At 45.9% G+C, this 18035-nt stretch overlaps 1 protein-coding gene across 4 annotated transcripts in view; it reads left to right on the top strand.

Moving 5' to 3' along the window:
* LOC128329300 (paired box protein Pax-6-like) overlaps positions 1–17414 on the top strand; it is a 49931-nt gene extending 32517 nt beyond the window's left edge. For 3 of the 4 annotated variants that reach the window (XM_053260217.1, XM_053260216.1, XM_053260218.1), the window contains 6 exons: positions 3517–3675; positions 9278–9360; positions 9478–9637; positions 12130–12227; positions 12352–12493; positions 15902–17414. In XM_053260217.1, coding sequence (XP_053116192.1) covers positions 3517–3675; positions 9278–9360; positions 9478–9637; positions 12130–12227; positions 12352–12493; positions 15902–15987 — 728 coding nt within the window. In that variant the 3' untranslated portion in view covers positions 15988–17414. The remainder of the gene's footprint in view (positions 1–3516; positions 3676–9277; positions 9361–9477; positions 9638–12129; positions 12228–12351; positions 12494–15901) is intronic. The other variant, XM_053260219.1, reaches the window with a different exon arrangement.
* Positions 17415–18035: the final 621 nt, after the last annotated feature.

Genomic DNA, 18035 nt, shown 5'->3' with positions numbered 1-18035 from the left:
ACTGTTCAGACCAGAGCTCCCCTGGGATAAAAGGTTAAAGCCCTTGTAGGCTCCCCAAATCCTAGTTGCCAGCCACCAATTGTCCCTCTCTGGGAGAGCCCTAATCCCCAAACCACAGTAGCCTGCTTCCATCCTGCCCCTCTGCCACACACCAGCCTCTACCACCCCCTCCCGTCTCAGAAAACTCAGGCCTCTCCCCACAGACTAACACATTAGAACTCCCTATTCCCAGAGACTTCAGATGTTTTCTGCCCAAATTCTGCTGCAGTCTAATGAATCAGCTGACTGTCTCTCCCTTCCTCGGCAGCCTGCCCCCGCCCGGTTTGTTTCTCTCTCTCCTATTCTCCACCTCGTAGGCCTCAAGGTTCTGTTGGGGAGAACTCCTGGCACTCCTGTACCCTCACTGAGGGCACTGGAAGCAAGAGGCAACACCTTGAGTGTGCAGCGATGGATTAACAATTTCTCAACACTTACTAATTAATCATTCATTAACTCTGTATAAACTATTAATAGACACTTGTCACTGTGCACAAACACCGTGCAGTCAGCCAGGAGGAAGAGAAGGCCTGGCACTGCAGAGCAGAACAAGGAAAGGCCTAGAGCAGGGCTGCTCAACTTTGGCCCTCCTCCAGATGTTGGCCTACAACTCCCATAATCCCCGGCTATTGGCCACGGTGGCTGGGGATTACAGGAGTTGTAGTCCAAACACAGAGGGGGTGGGGCTAGGTTGAGCAGGCCTGGCCTAGATTTTGGTGTTGAGAGAGGGAGCTTCAGCAATCTGGGGGGAGGAGGAGGAGGAGGAAGTTTGAAGGGTCGGAATCAGCAGGGCTGGAATCACAGGTTAGCATCATTGGGCAGCTCCATGGGCCCAGGGCCCTTAGACAAGCCCTCAGCTGTTCATACCATTTCCGTGCCCTTAGCCTCTGTGTGGTGATGCTGGAGTGACTCCCTTGAGTCCTATCCAAGTAGGAGGGGGGCCATGGAGCGCAGTTTGCAGAAACCTGGAGTCATCCCTGATAAGAAGAGCTAACAATGCAGGCTTTATGTCCTGCATCCACAAGCATTGCCTTGATGCCTGTGGCTATCACAAGGCTCTACAGCAGGGGTGGCCAACCTGTGGTTCCCCAGCTGTTGAATGAAAAGAAGGGCTGAGATATATGTGGGCAGCAAAGGGCAGTCCGTACTGCCCCCATCCCAACCGTCACATAGGCTTCATGACTTCCAGGCAACACTTTCTTTTTGACTTTTGGTGAAACACTAGTTACTGGCGCAGTGGGGAAATGACTTGATTATCAAGCCAGAAGTTGCCGGTTCGAATCCCCGCTTGTATGCTTCCCAGACTATGGGAAACACCTATATCAGGCAGCAGCAATATGGGAAGATGCTGAAAGGCATCATCTCAGACTGCGCGGGAGGAGGCAATGGTAGACCCCTCCTGTATTCTACCAAAGACAATCACAAGGCTCTGTGGGTGCCAGGAGTCGACACTGACTCGACAGCACACTTTACCTTTACTAGTTACATTGTGTACTGTTGGCTGAGAATTTGAGAAAGAATGGGGGTCGGGGCGGAGAGGGAGAGAGAGAGAGAACCACAGAGATAAGTTTCTTTCCCTGTACAGTATTTTCTGTCCTCTCTCCACATTTCTTACAGCACCTTTCTCGAGTTTGAAAATCACACCCCCACAGGTGAAAAGGGGGAACTTCTTGTGTATAACACTCTATCCTCATAGCATGAATCATTACCTGACCTCTTCCTCCACCTGTTATGCATTGCTGAAGTATTTTCTCTTCCTGCTGTATGTTAAACTGATCTTAACCATTTACTTTTTTTTTACAAACATAGGGATGTTCTAATAGAATGTTGACTCTCATGGTGGGTCTGGTTTGCTTCTTATAGAATTACTGAGATTCAAACACATTCAGCAACGATTAATATCTGGAGAGGTGATTATGATGGAGGAGAGGGAAGAGAAAGGGTGTCATTGCATTTTGTGTCCATGTCTATACACTTACATGCATGTGCACTAGAGTTACCTGCTCTCCCTCGCCCCATCCTGAGATTTATCTTCTAGAGGCTCAACATTTCCCCCAAAGGCTAAAACATTTCCCCCAAAGGCCAGCGTGGTGTAGTTCTGAACTAGGACCAGGTAGACACGAGTTCAAATCCCCATTCAGTCATGAGACTTGCTGGGTGACTCTGGGCCAGTCACTTCTCTCTCAGCTAGCCTACTTCACAGGGTTGTTGTGAGGAGAAACTTAAGTATGTAGTACACCGCTCTGGGCTCCTTGGAGGAAGAGTGGGATATAAAATGTAAATAAATAAACAAAACAAAACAAAACAGGGACAAAATAGGAACAATACTGGAAAAGAAGGGCTCTTCTTGGTAAATAGGGACAGAGCCATAGAGGATGGATAGGAACATAGGAACAAAGGAAACTGCCTTCTACCGAGTCAGGCCATTGGTCCATCTAGCTCAGTATTGTCTGCACAGACTGGCAGCAGCTTCCTCAAGGCTGCAGGCAGGAGTCTCTCTCAGCCCTATCTTGGAGATGCCAGGGAGGGAACTTGGAACCTTCTGTATGCAAGCATACAGATGCTCTTCCCAGAGCGGCCCCATTCCATAAGGGGAATATCACACATGTAGTCTTCTATTCAAATGCAAACCAGGGTGGGCCCTTCTTAGCAAAGCAGATACAACTCATGCTTGCTACCACAACACCTAATAACATAAGAACAGCCCTGCTGGATCAGGCCCAAGGCCCATCTAGTCCAGCATCCTGTTTCACACAGTGGCCCCACCAGATGCCTCTGGGGAGCCCACAGGCAAGAGGTATGTGCATGCCCTCTCTCCTGCAGTTGCTCCCTGATCTGTAACTCAGTGGTAGAGTACCTGCTTCGCATGCAAAAGGTCCTAGATTCAATCCCTGTCATTATTCAGATAGGGCTGGGGAATGACCCCTGGAGAGACTCTGTCAATTAGTGTAAAAATAATACTGAGCTAGTTGGACCAGTGTTCTGACTCAGTAGAAAGCAGGTTCATAGGTGTGTTTGAGATCACTGGGATGTACATATGGCTAAGGTGGAAGAAGAATGGGAAAAGATGGGAGATACATTTCTTGACAGCATTGGGCCTTTGAAAGGTGATGGTGAAGGTGAATCCTGAAAAGGATGGGAAGTGGAGTTTGGCAGGACAGTAATTCAGTGGTGTGTTTCTTTGCATCCATTGACAGGAGAGTTGCTGTAGTCTAAGCAACAGGATACTGGATGTGATCTCAGGAGTTTAAATCTATGTTCAGCTGTAGATTTAACCTCAGTGCTCACACCTGTAAAATTGAAATACTGTAATAGTGATCTGCCTCACAAGATTGTTGTGAAGACAAGCAAGATGATTATTGCAATCAATGTGCACATTTAAGATGCCACAGAAATGATGGTGATTGATTTGAATAAATAAAGATGGTAAGTTCAGGTGGCTTTTCCTTATTTCACATTTGTCCCCCATCTCAATCCCAGATAGCTGCCAACAGCTGGAGAGCGGACTGGATCCTGAGCACCCTCAAGGTACAAGCAGCCAAGACCTAGATGAGTCCCAAATCCGCTTGCAGCTGAAACGCAAACTGCAAAGGAACCGGACATCCTTTACCCAGGAGCAAATAGAGGCGCTAGAGAAAGGTGAGATTGGGATGAAGGTGGCATTAGTGGTGGTGGTGTGATGCTGGGATGGAGTTTCCAGCCAGTTAGAATGCCATTAACCAACAGAGGAGAATTTTAAGCTAGAAAGAAAAGTGGGTGTGTTATGATATGTTAACAGGTAGCACACCTGTGCACACTGTTATAGCACATGCATGCGCACTAAGGTGCTGCTGGGGTGAGTGGAAGATCTGTTTTAATGCAGTGCACATTAAATGTATATGCACTGCATATATAGCACATTACACCAAAATATGGTAACTGCCTCAAGTTTGCCTATATTTATCCTGATCTGTTTCTCAACAGAGCCATTGCAGTATGTATGAGGCCATAAGGCAGGAGATCCTCTTATGACATCTGTAGCAGAAATCTGGGCTACTAGGCCTCAAATCCCTGATAAGAAAGTGAACCAAAGTTACTATTTAGGATGAACTGATTATTTTTGGAATGTGTGTTGGGACCATAATGTATCTTGCCTAGAAGAACCATGATTGGTCCTTCTGTGGGTGAGGATGCTCAGTTTACAAGAGCCTATGTATAACTAGATATTAACATAAAGATAAGAATGAGTATATAATATGTCACCACCATTTTGTGGGGTTCTTCACCCATCACTTGCGTGTGTTAGGTGAAGGCCCGGCCGTGATTCTTATTACGTAATAAAGTGCTTTGAATCTGACGGAAAGGGTGTTGGCCTCTACCTAGAAAGAACCTAGAGTGTAGTATTTCCGCTACACATCCATACACTATTTTTCACCCAGAGAGTCTCTATGCTGGGTAAGTGTGAATTAATAGGGATGTAATAAATTGGGAAAGAGAGAGAGTTTTGACCAAAACTCTCTCTATCCACTTTCTCCACACCACACCTCATTTGACAGAGGTGAATAACATTCCACTTACGGAATTCTCTACCTGAGGAATTCTGATAGCCAACCCCCTCCCCCATGCTTGTGGCTTTTGAACAGGCCCTCAAAACCCACCTTTTCCTGGCTATTTAAAGATGATTTGATGTCTCTTTTATTTTGTTGCATTTGTTGTTTGTCTCCTTTTCTTTTATCTGGATTTCTTGTTTTTATGTGTTATGTTATTAAATTACTTTGGGTAACATTACCTTTGGGAAAGTGCTGCAGAAATCCATTAAAGAAACAAACAAAAGTATGAATGGTGTGGAACAAGTGGGAAAAGAGGATTCCCTTCCATCTTTTCCTGTAACACTTGGGGTCACCTAATGAAACTGATCAGCAGCCCTGCTGGATCAGGCACAAGGCCCATCTAGTCCAGCATCCTGTTTCACACAGTGGCCCACCTGATACCTCTGGGGAGCCCACAGGCAAGAGGTATGTACATGCCCTCTCTCCTGCTGTTGCTCCCCTGCAACTGGTATTGAGAGGCATCATGCCTCTGAGGCTGGAGATGGCTCAAAACCATCAGACTAGTAGCCATTGATAAGACCTGTCCTCCATGAATCTGTCTAAACCCCTTTTAAAGCCATCCAAGCTGGTGGCCATCACCACATCCCACGGCAAGGAATTCCAGAGATTAATTATGCGCTGTGTGGAAAAGTACTTCCACTTGTCGGTCCTAAATTTCCCAACCTTCAGTTTCATGGGGTGACCCCTGGTTCTAGTGTTGTGAGAGAGGGAGAAAAATTTCTTTCTGTCTACCTTCTCCACTCCATGCATAATTTTATACACTTCGATCATGTTCCCCCTTAGTTGCCTCTTTTCCAAGGTAAAGAGCCCCAGATGCTGTAGCCTAGCATCATAAGGAATGTGCTCCAGGCCCCTGATCATTTTGGTTGCCCTCTTCTGCACCTTTTCCAGTTCTACAATATCCTTCTTAAGATACGGTGACCAAAGCTGTGCACAGTACTCCATATGTGGCCGCACCATAGATTTGTATAAGGGCATTATAATATTAGCAGTTTTATTTTCAATCCCCCTCCTAATGATTCCTAGCATAGAATTAGCTTTCCCCCACAGCTGCCATACACTGAGACGACACTTACACAATGAGCTGTCCACCACGACCACAAGATCTCTCTCCCGGTCAGTCACTGACAGCTCAGTTCCCATCAGTGTATATGTGAAGCTGGTGTTTTTTGCCCCAATGTGCATCACTTTACACTTACTTACATTGAACCGCATTTGCCATTTTGTTGCCCAGTCCCCCAGTTTGGAGAGATCTTTTTGGAGTTCCTCACAATCTGCTGTGGATTTCACTACCCTAAATAGTTTAGTGTCTTCTGCAAATCTGGCCACTTTGCTGGTCACCCCAACTTCTAGATCATTTATGAACAAGTTAAAGAGCACCGATCCCTGGGGGACCCCACTTCCTACCTACCTCCATTGTGAAAACTGTCCATTTATTCCTACTCTCTGTTTCCTATCCTTCAACCAGTAGGTTCAGGAAAGATAAAAGAATGTACATCAAAGCAGTGTATCATTGGAATTTGCTGCTACAAGATGTGGTGACACCTACAAGCTTAGAGGGTTTTAAAAAGGAATTAGATCAGGGCTGCACAGCTTTGGCCCTCCAGCTGTTTTTGGACTACAATTCCCATCATCCCCAGCCACAGTGGCCAATAGGGATGATAGGCATTGTAGTCCAACATCTACAGGAGGGTGAAAGTTGTGCAGCCCTGGATTAGACAAATTCATAGAGCAGAGGTCTGTCAGCAGTGATTAGCTGTGACAGCAAAATAAAACCTCCATGTTCAGGGACAGTGTGTTCCTCTGAATACCAGTTGTTGGGGAGCAACACTGGGGAAGGGCTATTGCCTTCCTGAGCTGCTTGTGGGCTTCTTGGAAGTATCTGGTTGGCCACTGTTGAGAACAGGATACTGGACTAGGTAGATCTTTGGCCTGATCCAGCAGAGCTCTTATGTTCATGGGTGTGTGTCATGTTTCATGTTTTTGATGTGTGACTCCATGACCAAGGACCAACATCTGCTGTGTGTGTGGTCCAAAAAACAAGTGGCCAAACCCAAATATGCATGTATGTGCTTGGCGTGCCTTCTAAATATAATTTTCAGGACTTTTGCAGCAGCCCTTCTCTTGTTTTTTGGCTTGATGGGTGCTCTCTCCCCATCTTTTGCTCTCTCTCACACATTTATATCCCGCTCTTCCTCCAAGGAGCCCAGAACGGTGTACTACATACTTGAGTTTCTCTTTCACAACAACCCTGTGAAGTAGGTTAGGCTGAGAGAGAAGTGACTGGCCCAGAGTCACCCAGCTAGTTTTATGGCTGAATGGGGATTTGAACTAGGGTCTCCCCGGTCCTAGTCCAGCACTCTAACCACTACACCACACTGGCTCCCACCACATATGCCACTCCCACCACATATGGGCTTTTTAGCATTCATGTGGCCAAAGAAGCCACACACACACACACACACACACACACACTGCTCCTTTTCTCTCCCCTCTGTTACATATATTAACTTGTTATCCAGCACCATCTGCAGAGAAGATCAAAGTATCAGCCACCTCTCAAAAAAGAAGCAGGACAAGAGGCTTTGGTGGAGCTCTTGAGAATACAGACTTCCTGTCCAACAGGAGTTTGTTTTTATCCCACTCTTCCTCCCAAGAGCTCAAGGTTAGACTGAGAGAGAGTGACTGGCCCAAGGTCTCCAAATAAACTTCATGGCTAAGTGGTGATTTGAACTCAGGTGGGTCCCCACAATTACGAATATTATTAATACTACGACTATGACAAATATTTATATACTGCTCTTCAACCAAAGTTCTCAAAGCGGATTACATGGAAAAAGAAATAATACATAAATAAGATGACCCCCGTCCCCAAAGGGCTCACAGTCTAAAAAGAAACTTAAGGCAGATACCAGCAACAGCCACTGGAGGGATGCTGTGCTGAGGTTGGATAGGGCCAGTTGCTTTCCCCTGCTAAATATAAGAGAATCACCACTTTAAAAGGTGTCTCTTTGTTCAGTTAGCACGGGTATATGATGAATATTTATATACCGCTTTTCAACAAAAGTCCCCAAAGCGGTTTACATATACATACATACATACATACAAGTAATCAAGGGGCAGCTGATATTGTAATCACTATACTGCATTGTCACCAGAATGTAGCTTTTACAACCATCATGAATGCTGGCAGAAGCATCATGGCGCTTGCCAGGTTACACGCTACAACAGGGGTAAAATGCTTTGGCTTGGCAGGATTGTATTGAAAACGATCCCCAGAATCTCAGACTCCTACAACAGGAAAATACAGCTGCTTCTTTTGCGATGCACATGCAGTGCATTAGCACTATAACACAAACATAAAATCCAAAAAAAGGCATCAGAAATGTGAACGGCACCTTGCTGTCTGTGCAGGGACTGCGGTGTCACAACACAGGAAGTATGGAAGCACACCTTAGGAGATCCATAGAGACACTGTTGTAGGGTTTAATCTGGAAAGTGCCACGGGGGTGATGAAGCTTCTGTGTGATGGCAGTTCTGTTGGGTAAAATTGCATGATGCATTTCCCTACTTTCATTATTTGTAGTCAGCTGGTGTTTCTTAGGCATTTGAACTATCCTTTACATCTGGATGTAAAAAAACCAAAGCAGAACAAAAAGGCAGGAATTGGTCCCTTTCACAAGGAAATGTCACTCTGTACATGCTCTGTTGATGGTGCCAGAATGTTTGAAATCAAACACTGATAATCCTATGCCAAAGTGCCCTGTGGCCATCTGGTGTACCTAACCACAATGCAACTAAATGCACAGCTATGTCCTTCACTCTGCATTTTCTACCTCCATCTGAGCTGTATCGCTTATGAACAATGCTCTCTATTAGAGACACAGCATCTGCAATGCTGCCTGCTTCCAGTAGAGAAGGAGGAAGCTGTGAGAGGACAGGAATGGAGAGTAAGAGGGAGATACTGGTCTGCAGTGCTGTAGAATTCCAATACAAGCATATCTCAACGTAGAAGATGCAGTATCCTCCAAATCCACATGGTCAGTGTGTGATCAGTCCAGAGCATGCAGTACCTCTGTCCTCCACCAGAGAGGCAAGGTAGAGGTGGTTCTGCTCCAGTGCACACACCACTACTGTGTGTCCAGTAGAGGGTTGTGCAGGTGATGCAGTGATGCTCAATGCAAGTATGTGCTGTCATGATTAGGATTATGAGCATTAGCCTTTGCCAAAGTATGGGAGGCTAGGAATAGATGCCTTTTCTAATAAATAAATAAATAAATAAACCCTACCTATTTGGCCTGGCCTTCCAGGATTTTAAATGATTATCTGTTTTAAATTGTTTAAATTTTTGCCCTGATTTTCAGGGCTTTTAGCTGTTTTATTGGTTTTATTGTGTTTTAATAGTTTGATTTTAATTGTTAATTTGTTCTAATTGTTTTTATCATGCTGTGAACCGCCCTGAACCATTTTGGAAGGGCAGTATATAAATCTAATAAATAATCAAATAAATAAATAATCAAATAATCAGATAATCAAATAGATAGATAGATAGATAGATAGATAGATAGATTTCTTCAGGGGGTATGAATGATGGGAAAAGAGGGGCATTTCTCTCCAAAATCTTTACTCTCATCCTCTTAAATGCCCTTCAGAGTTTGAGCGCACTCATTACCCTGATGTCTTTGCCCGTGAGCGTCTGGCAGCAAAAATTGATCTCCCAGAGGCCCGGATCCAGGTAAGGTAAAGGGTCTGAATGCCTGGGATGGTGGGGCAGGGGGGAGTTTATAAGGAGTATCTAGCTTTGCCTTCCCTTCCCCTTTCCTCATCAGATTCCATGCCATTGTTCTTTCAGGTCTGGTTCTCCAACCGCAGAGCAAAATGGCGTCGGGAGGAGAAACTGCGGAATCAGAGGCGCCAAGCAGGGGGCACCGGGGGGCACCTAACCATAAACAGCAGTTTTGGGACTGGCGGCAGCTCTGTCTATCAGTCCCTCCCACAGCATACAGGGCCAGGTGAGGGCCATGCACTCAGCCAGCTCAGCAAGTCCCCCACACCTCCTGTTGTCTGATGCCTCCTGTTCTGTGTGCTAGAGCTGCATTCAGCATGGCACTGGCCTCTGCCAGAGGGCTCAGCTCTGCCCTGCTGACTGCTGCCACACTTCTCCCCCACCCTGGGACTCAGTTTCTCACCAGGGCTGCCGGGTCCCTTTTATTATTTCATTTCAGTTTAATATTTGTGCTAGAAAAATGATCCCCATTGCACGTTGAGGTCATCTGGAGAGGTCCGTCTCCAATTAACACCAGTATAACTGGTGGCGACTCAGAGCCGGACCTTCTCTGTAGCTGCTCCTGGCCTATGGAATGCACTCCCGGCAGATATTCGCAGTTTAGGCTCGCTGTCGGCCTTTAAGAGAGCCCTAAAGACTTTCTTGTTTGGCCTGGCCTCCCAAGGTTTTAAAATTGTTTTGTTGAAGTATTTTAATTGGTTTTAAATTGTGTTAAAATTGTTTTTATATTGTTGTAAGTAGTGTGTTTTAACTGATGTTTGTTTTTATGTTTTTTAAACTATCTGTACACCGCCCAGAGCCTCTGGATGGGGCGGTTTATAAATGTAATAAATAAATAAATAAATAAATAAAAACCACTAAAAGCAGCAACAAGGAACCCAGTATAAAGCGCCAGGGCGCTTTCCAGACTAGACCCTACAACAGGGTCAGGACATATCTCGGAAGTTGTGCTTCCACACTTTCTGCGTCGTGACACTGCAGTCCCTGCGGGGACAGCAGGGTACCGTTCACATTTCCAATGCCTTTTAATTGCTGTGATATAGAGCAAGGAGGTTGTATATCCGGTGTGAAAAAGTTGCTGTTTTTTGGGGTTGTTAGTTGCTGCGAGACTGCTCCCCCTGCTGTTTACATTCCGAATGTGACTTGCTTGAACAAAGGCATTTTGCTGTGGTTCCAGCAGCTAGTCTGGAAAGCGCCCAGGTGCAGAACTTATCAGCTAGATCCATCAGTTTAAACACTTCTAATTGTCTGAAAAAGATATCCTAGATCAATGATCTTCACTGTTTTGCAAGTGAGGGCCACCATATGAAAACTCAGAGTGGTTTAAACAAGAAGCACCTAAAACTGAAAAAAAAAAACCAAAACAGATTAAAATTACAATAAATAAAACTTTAAAACCCTGAAACATCATAAACTACAAAGTCTGATGAAACAGGTGTGTCTTCAAAGGTAACTTTAAAACAACCAGAGAGCCATTTCCTACTGCACTAACCTCTGGGCAGGCAGTGCTGTGCTTTTCTCAGAGCCAGGGAGGGGCCCTTTAATAGAAACCTGTTGAGTCCCAGGGCCATCTTGGAAGGCAGGCGTGGAGTGCTGGGAAGGATGATCCTTCCCAGAGCTTCCCCCATAGGACTCTATGGGGAAAGCACTTCATGCATGCCTTCCAAGATGATGTTGAGGCCTGAGAAGGCCCCAATCCCCTTAAACGAGTCTACTGACACTGTGTAAAGTGCAGCACTGCATGGTAGGAGTGGTCAGCTCTGCACAGTTCCAGGTGGGCGGGGCGCTGTGCAGAGTATTGGGCTCTGTCTGGCCAAAACTTCACACAGGCCTAATAAATAATTAGGAAGCTGCAACTGGGGGCCAATGGGAATTGCCACTGGCTCCCAGCCCTGCCAATGAAGAACACTCTCTTAGGTGAATCAGGCAATATATCTTTTAAAAATGTTAATTCTTTTTAATACAAGCACTAATAAAAACTGCAGGTGGCAGGCACCATCTTAGAAGTATTTCCCCTTCTCTCTCACATAGGAGGGATGTGTGTGATGGCACCTCTTCTAGATGGCCTCTGCTATGACATGTGCATGAACTGTCTAAACATAAGAACATGTGCTTTCACTTCAGAATGCTTATAACTCATACAGAGGTGCACCTAGGTAATTTTGGAGCCTGGCTCTAAAGGCGTTTGGACCCCCTGCCCCATCAAGTTAAGCATCACCCCCCACCCCCACACACCATGACATATGCAGTATTTTTAACATGTGGGTTCTTGAGGGCACAAACAGCAACTGAATTCACAAGAATGTAAGAATATAAAACAGGTATATTTATGTAAATATGCATTCGCAGAAACATTTCAACACGCAACTTAACATATTCCCATCTCATTTACTTCTTTCCCCACTCTGTCTCTAAAGCACCCAGTGCAGGTCACAGTCACATTCGGCCGCCCAGTACAGCACGGGCCAGCGGTGTGGCACGGTGACCACACCACCCAGGACAGACTACAGAGGATTTGCGGGGGGGGGGGCAGGGTGTGTGGAGGCCTTGTACTTTGGCCCTGAAGTCCAGGCAGAAGGGCGTCTCTGAACTTATACACAGACTTAAGCAAATGGAACTGATTAACTTGTCTGTGAATTGGCTAAAATGTGTACAGTTGGAACTGTTTGGCAGCCCTTGGTCCCGTTCTGAGTCACACGTCTTTCCTCCTCGTTGCAGGCACCATGTTGGGTCGTACGGAAAGTGCCCTCAGCAACAACTACAGCGCCCTTCCACCCTTACCCACCTTCTCCATGGCCAACAGCCTCCCTATCCAGGTGAGCTTGAAAGGGACAGCTCAGTGGACCCAGGCAGGCATGAGGGAGGCATCTGACACCGATCCTCGGGCTCCATTCACCTTCTTCCCCCTTTTCTCTGTCCCATCCCACTTGTCCTCCACAGCAGGCAGTGCCCCCGGTTGCCAGCCAGACGTCGTCTTATTCCTGCATGCTTCCCGGCAGCTCGTCCGTGCGCAGCTACGATTCCTACACACCTCCCCAGCTTCCCTCTCACAACCTGAGCTCCAGCAATGGGGCCTCTACTGGTAACCAAAGGGTAGGGGGCACTGGAGGAGGGGAATGGCTCAGAAGGGGATGGGAGCATGACACTTGGGATGGGGGTAAAAGGAGGGTTTACAGCAACCAGGACTGGTGGGGGGAAGGAGAAGTGGGAAATGGGCAGCCAGGAATATGGAAAAACCATGGGAGGTGAAAGGCCTGTGAAATATGACATCTTGAAACCTGTAGGGGTCATGATTATACTGACATAAGGTGGTTTCATGCATAATGATGGCCCTGGTGGCGCAGTGGTAAAACTGCCGCCCTGTAACCAGAAGGTTACAAGTTCGATCCTGACCAGGGGCTCAAGGTTGACTCAGCCTTCCATCCTTCCGAGGTCGGTAAAATGAGTACCCAGAATGTTGGGGGCAATATGCTAAATCATTGTAAACCGCTTAGAGAGCTCCGGCTATAGAGCGGTATATAAATGTAAGTGCTATTGCTATTGCTATTGCTATGGAAGATTTGTATGAGCAAGCACCCACAGCCCTGGGAGCACATGATCCCCTCATTCCCATGTGAGCCTCTGCTTCCTGTCCAAGTTTCAATATGCCAAGATTGGTTGTGATGTCCGAACCCACCAATCTCAGCATATCTTGCCCTACTTCTGCCAGGGAACCCAATGTCTGTAACTTACTTCAGATCTCAGTTACAGATGTCAGGTTCCCTGATCGAAGTAGGGCAGGATATGCGGGTTCAGACATAGTGAAATCTGGACAGGGAATAGGGACCCATGTAGGGATGGGGGGAGCATGTGCTCCAGAAGCTGTTTGTGCTTATATTAGCCCCAGGAGCCACCGTTACATATGAACCTGCCCATACAAAAAATGGCCTCTAATGTATATTTGTGGAAATCTCAGCTTTGATGTATAATTAATTGGGTTTAAAAAATATATAAAGCAAGTTTCAAGCCCTCATTATCATCGACCAACAGTTATACATGTGTTGGCAACTCCAGCTAAAATACATACAACATCTAAGTAAGGTTTTCTTCATCAAGAATGATACTTCACTGAGCATAATTTTCAGTGACCACATTGTGGCTCAGCCTCTTCCTTTATAGAGACGATGAGCCAGTTTTCAGCAGAAAGGAGGGAAAAAATGAACACGAGACTTCAAATTCTGCAAAAACGGAAGTCTCATGTTCAATTGGGTAAAATATGCGGGTGGGGGGAACTAAGTATATTTCACTTGATGCCAATTTATGTATTTATTATCATATTTATCAAATTGTGCAATTGCACAATTTGCATAATTCACTCCAGTTTGGGATGCTTGGTATAGATTTGCAGCCCTGCCCTGAGATTGTTGTTGCCCCCCCAGTTTGAGCTTTATGGGCATCTCAGGGCTAAACTACATGTTACATTAAACATGTAGTTTGGCCGTATGTTTTTCTATCTTTTAAAAAGTTCAGTAGCAGCTGCAGGAGTGGCCAGTCAGGGTTGGGTCTGTGGCGTGTGGAAAGGGGGCATTTAACCCTTTCCTGCTACACCACAATCCTGACCAAAGTTGCACCCTGAAGCTACTGTTAGGAGAGCATTTCTTCTGGGTCTAATAGCAGCTTTAGGGCACAAATTTTATTAGGACCATGGTGCCCTGGGAAGGGGTTAAATATCCACTCCCCATACGCTATGATCCCGTTTCTGATTGGAACCTCATGGCTGTTTTTGACTTAATAACAATTTCTTTCAGCATAGCTGTTATGTCCAACAACTGCAGGCCACTATAGGGTCATTGGAAAGCATCTAAAACAGTAACGTGACACCATTATTAGAACAAACTAAAATGTCATAATGTAGTCAGCCAGCTTTTGAGTTCACGAGAATTCTGGTTGGATGTTAAGCACATTCAGATAGGAGGTGCAAATGACTGTTGGTGTTTATAGTTTCAAAGAGCAGTCATTGCTTCTTTCTTCCAGTAACTTTGTTCAACCTGAGATTTCTTTTTGCACTTAATAGGTTCTGATGAAATTCAGTGTGTAACATCTCCTCACAAACTGAAGACCAGGAGCTTTCCCAGACAGCAGGCTTTACTACAAGCTTACTGGGAGGCTTTACAGTGAGTTCAGAGTTGCTCCCCAAAAATGACACAAAAAGAAGACTTTTTTTACCCTGGATATGAATCACAGCACTCTTACACGCAATGAAAAACCTGAATCATGTGTGAAGTGCTCCCCAGTAGCTCGCAGGGACTTGGGGGTAAATTTGGCCGATATGTGACACACACCCTCCATTCTGGAGGAGATGCAAACTAAAAGCCGGGTGTGAAAAACACCCAGGGCTTTTTCATTACACCCAGCAACCTTGTTTTCTCCTTCCCTCTCTTATTTTTTGTTTTTTGTTTTGTTCAACATCCATCTGAAGAAGAGTTCTGGTGAGCTTGAAAGCTTTTTGGCGGTGGGGATGCTATAAGAATCAGATATGACTTTCGGTTTATGCAGCAGAAAGCCCTGTTTGTTACACCCAGTGAAGCTTGATCTGACTTATGCCTGTATATAGGATCTGGATTCTCAAAGCAAGAAGCAGCCCTTGCAGGAGCATTTCCAGACAGGGCTTTTAGCTCGGAATGGAGGGTGTGCATCCACACATCGGCCAGACTTGCGCCGAAGTCTGTACGAGATATTGGGGCACACTACACACACAATTCAGGGGTTTCATTGTGCATCAGAGCCTGATTTATGTCCGGGGTTTAAAAAATCCACTTTTTGTGTCTTTTGTGGGGGTTAAATTTGAACTCGCAGTGAACCCGCGGTAAAGCCTGCTGTCTGGGAAAGCTCCTGGTGAAATGTGAATTGTTGCTCAGGGACACTCCAGCTCCTCCTTCTCAATCCTCTTGATTCAGACCGCGGAGTGTGGATTTACCCTGCCTCTCATGGTTAACATGGAAACTGGGACAACTGATGGGATTTGTGAATGAGGGAGGAGTTCACAATTTTTTTCAGGTCTTTGGGGTCCTCGAAAAGGCCTTTCTTCTCTCTTAACCTTGCCAGCAGATTAATTGTTGTGTTGCCTTCTCAGCACTCAGGGAAGTTTGCTTGGGCGGGCTTGCAGAACCCCTTTAGTCCAGAGGCTCTAGAATTCTGTGCATATTTCCACCCCAAATTCTGTGACTTAAAGAAAAAACTGAAACTGTTGTTCACATTTTCCTAATTATGCATACCTTGCATAATTTGTTTACTATGAGTTATATCCAAGAAAGTTAATTGTAACTCCCTTTGGAGTTAGTCATGACTAACTTTTCTCACTGATTTCAGTAGTTATGACTAACTTTCTTTGGATACAACCATATATATTTAATCTGCTGTGCTGAATCTCAAAACCTGTGTCCCGGTTTTTGCTGTATAGATCACTTTGAGATCCTTTCTACCACCTGACAGTTTCTCTTTCTCTTTCTAGGGTTAATCTCTCCAGGAGTGTCTGTTCCTGTACAAGTCCCGGGCGGGGACCCTGATCTTGCCCAGTATTGGCCAAGATTGCAGTGAGGAAAATGGAAGGCAGAAAGGAAGAGGGAGATGAGTGGAGAGGAAGGGGGCTTTTTCTCCATAGGGGGAAAATGTCAGTGGGTCACAATAGCTGGCGGAGGGAATGGTAGAGAGGGAGAGCTTGCCTGCCTGCCTGCCTCAGCGTCATGTGTCTATGTTAGGCAACCATGCTTGTGTTGGTGCCAAGCCTTCTCTGTCCCTCAGTGTATGCACCCATGCACCATGGGGGGGGGGAACAATCCCTTGTTTGTCTGTCCCTTTCCTGTCCTACATTCTGTCCTGTGACTTTCTCCTTCCCTTCCTTGCCCTGCCCCAATCCTGCTCCTAAAGTGGGCAGTGAGAACTGAAAAAAGCTGCTGAAAGCATTATGGGAAGAGGGGGGAAAAACACACCAACTTCTTTGGGCAGCCAGCACGAAGGATTGTGGGAGGAAAAAAGAACCAATGCCTCTTTGGGGAGCTGATACAAATGACAATGGGAGAATAAAAGAAACAAAGGGGGAGCTTAAAGTTAAAGCATACAGTGGGAGGAAAAAGAAAAAGCAGCAAATGCTTTGGAATCCTGTGAACAAAGGAACATAGGAAGCTACCATATACTGAGTCAAACCATTGGTCTATCTAGCTCAGCATTGTCTACACAGACTGGCAGCGGCTTCTCCAAGGTTGCAGGCAGGAGTCTCTCTTAGCCTTATCTTGGAGAAGCCAGGAAGGGAACTTGAAACCTTCTGCTCTTCCCAGAACGGCTCCATCCCTGAGGGGAATATCTTACAGTGCTCACACATCAAGTCCCCCACTCATGTGCAACCAGGGTAGACCCTGCTTAGCTAAGGGGACAAGTCATGCTTGCTACCACAAGACCAGCTCTCCTGTGGAAAGGATTGTCAGCGAAAAAAGACCATCAATGAAGGATTATGTTTAAAAAAAATTAGAGCCCGTATCCCCTTTCAAGCTGCGGCAAAGGTTTCTGGGGGGAACTATCACCACAGCTATTTCTTTTGCCCTGCTAGAGCATTGCTGGATAGATGGTGTTTATACAAGGTTGCTGCTGGAGCCTTCCTGCAGTTTGGGAGGCTGCTAGTATTACTTCCTGGGTGTGTGCAGTGGCTCTCACCCCCTTACAAAACGGCCCCACCCCTCTACATATCACCTTTGTCACTCTGCCTCACTCTCACCTGCCTCTTTTTCTTCCCTGCATGGAATTCACTTAGCTGAGTTTCACGTGGATCCCGGAGGGCTTCGTGACCTCTGACCTACACAAAATGGCCCCCTGACCACACACACCTACACACACCACTTGTAGGCTCAAACTGTGTTTTCACGTGTGTTAATAAAGGACCTGTGTAAATAACACTGTGTGGGAGAGTGGCCTGCTATTATACTGCTTTAGTTGTAGCTCGAATAATTCAACGAGAACACCCAGGAGGAGGTGCTGGAGTCAGGGGCCCTAGAGAAGGGATTGGAGGGAGCATTAGTTTATCCAGGGGCTGGAGGGATGGGCTGGGGAGAGAGGGAGAGAGAGGAGGCGGGCAAAGCACAGCAAACCAAAGAAAGCACCCTAGAAACAGCTGTTTGTAGAAATGTATTGACGTCCAATGAAGCCGGTGAAAGAAAGAGAGAGCTATATTAGTAACGTGTACAGACACTCTTGTGATTTATACAATAATTTATAAAAGATGTATTGAATGGAATAAAATTCAATAGCCAAGCTTCTAAAACTGCTTGCAGTTTCTGAAATGGCACTTACGGCTTTGGATGTCGTATGTGAACCTTCACGAATCTGTCCGTTACATGCTGCTATTATAGATCTGGCTGTTGCTTAACTATAGCTCATTGTTCACTAGTACATTGATATATACAGTCATTTCGAGGCTGCTTTTGTTTTTAACGAAGTGCTTTGCTCAGCAAGCATCCTCTCATCCCCCTTTTTGCGGTTTCTCCCTGAGCGTGTGAAAAGGAAAAGCAGCAGCGCCTGTGGTTTTGGGTGCTGAATAGCAGAGAGGGCTGGGGGCTCATGGCTCAGGGCCATACGAAGAGGCAGATAATATGCTC

The sequence above is a fragment of the Hemicordylus capensis genome, chromosome 6 (assembly GCF_027244095.1).
Source record: "Hemicordylus capensis ecotype Gifberg chromosome 6, rHemCap1.1.pri, whole genome shotgun sequence".
Lineage (NCBI taxonomy): Eukaryota > Metazoa > Chordata > Lepidosauria > Squamata > Cordylidae > Hemicordylus > Hemicordylus capensis.
This window is presented reverse-complemented; position numbering and strand designations above follow the sequence as displayed.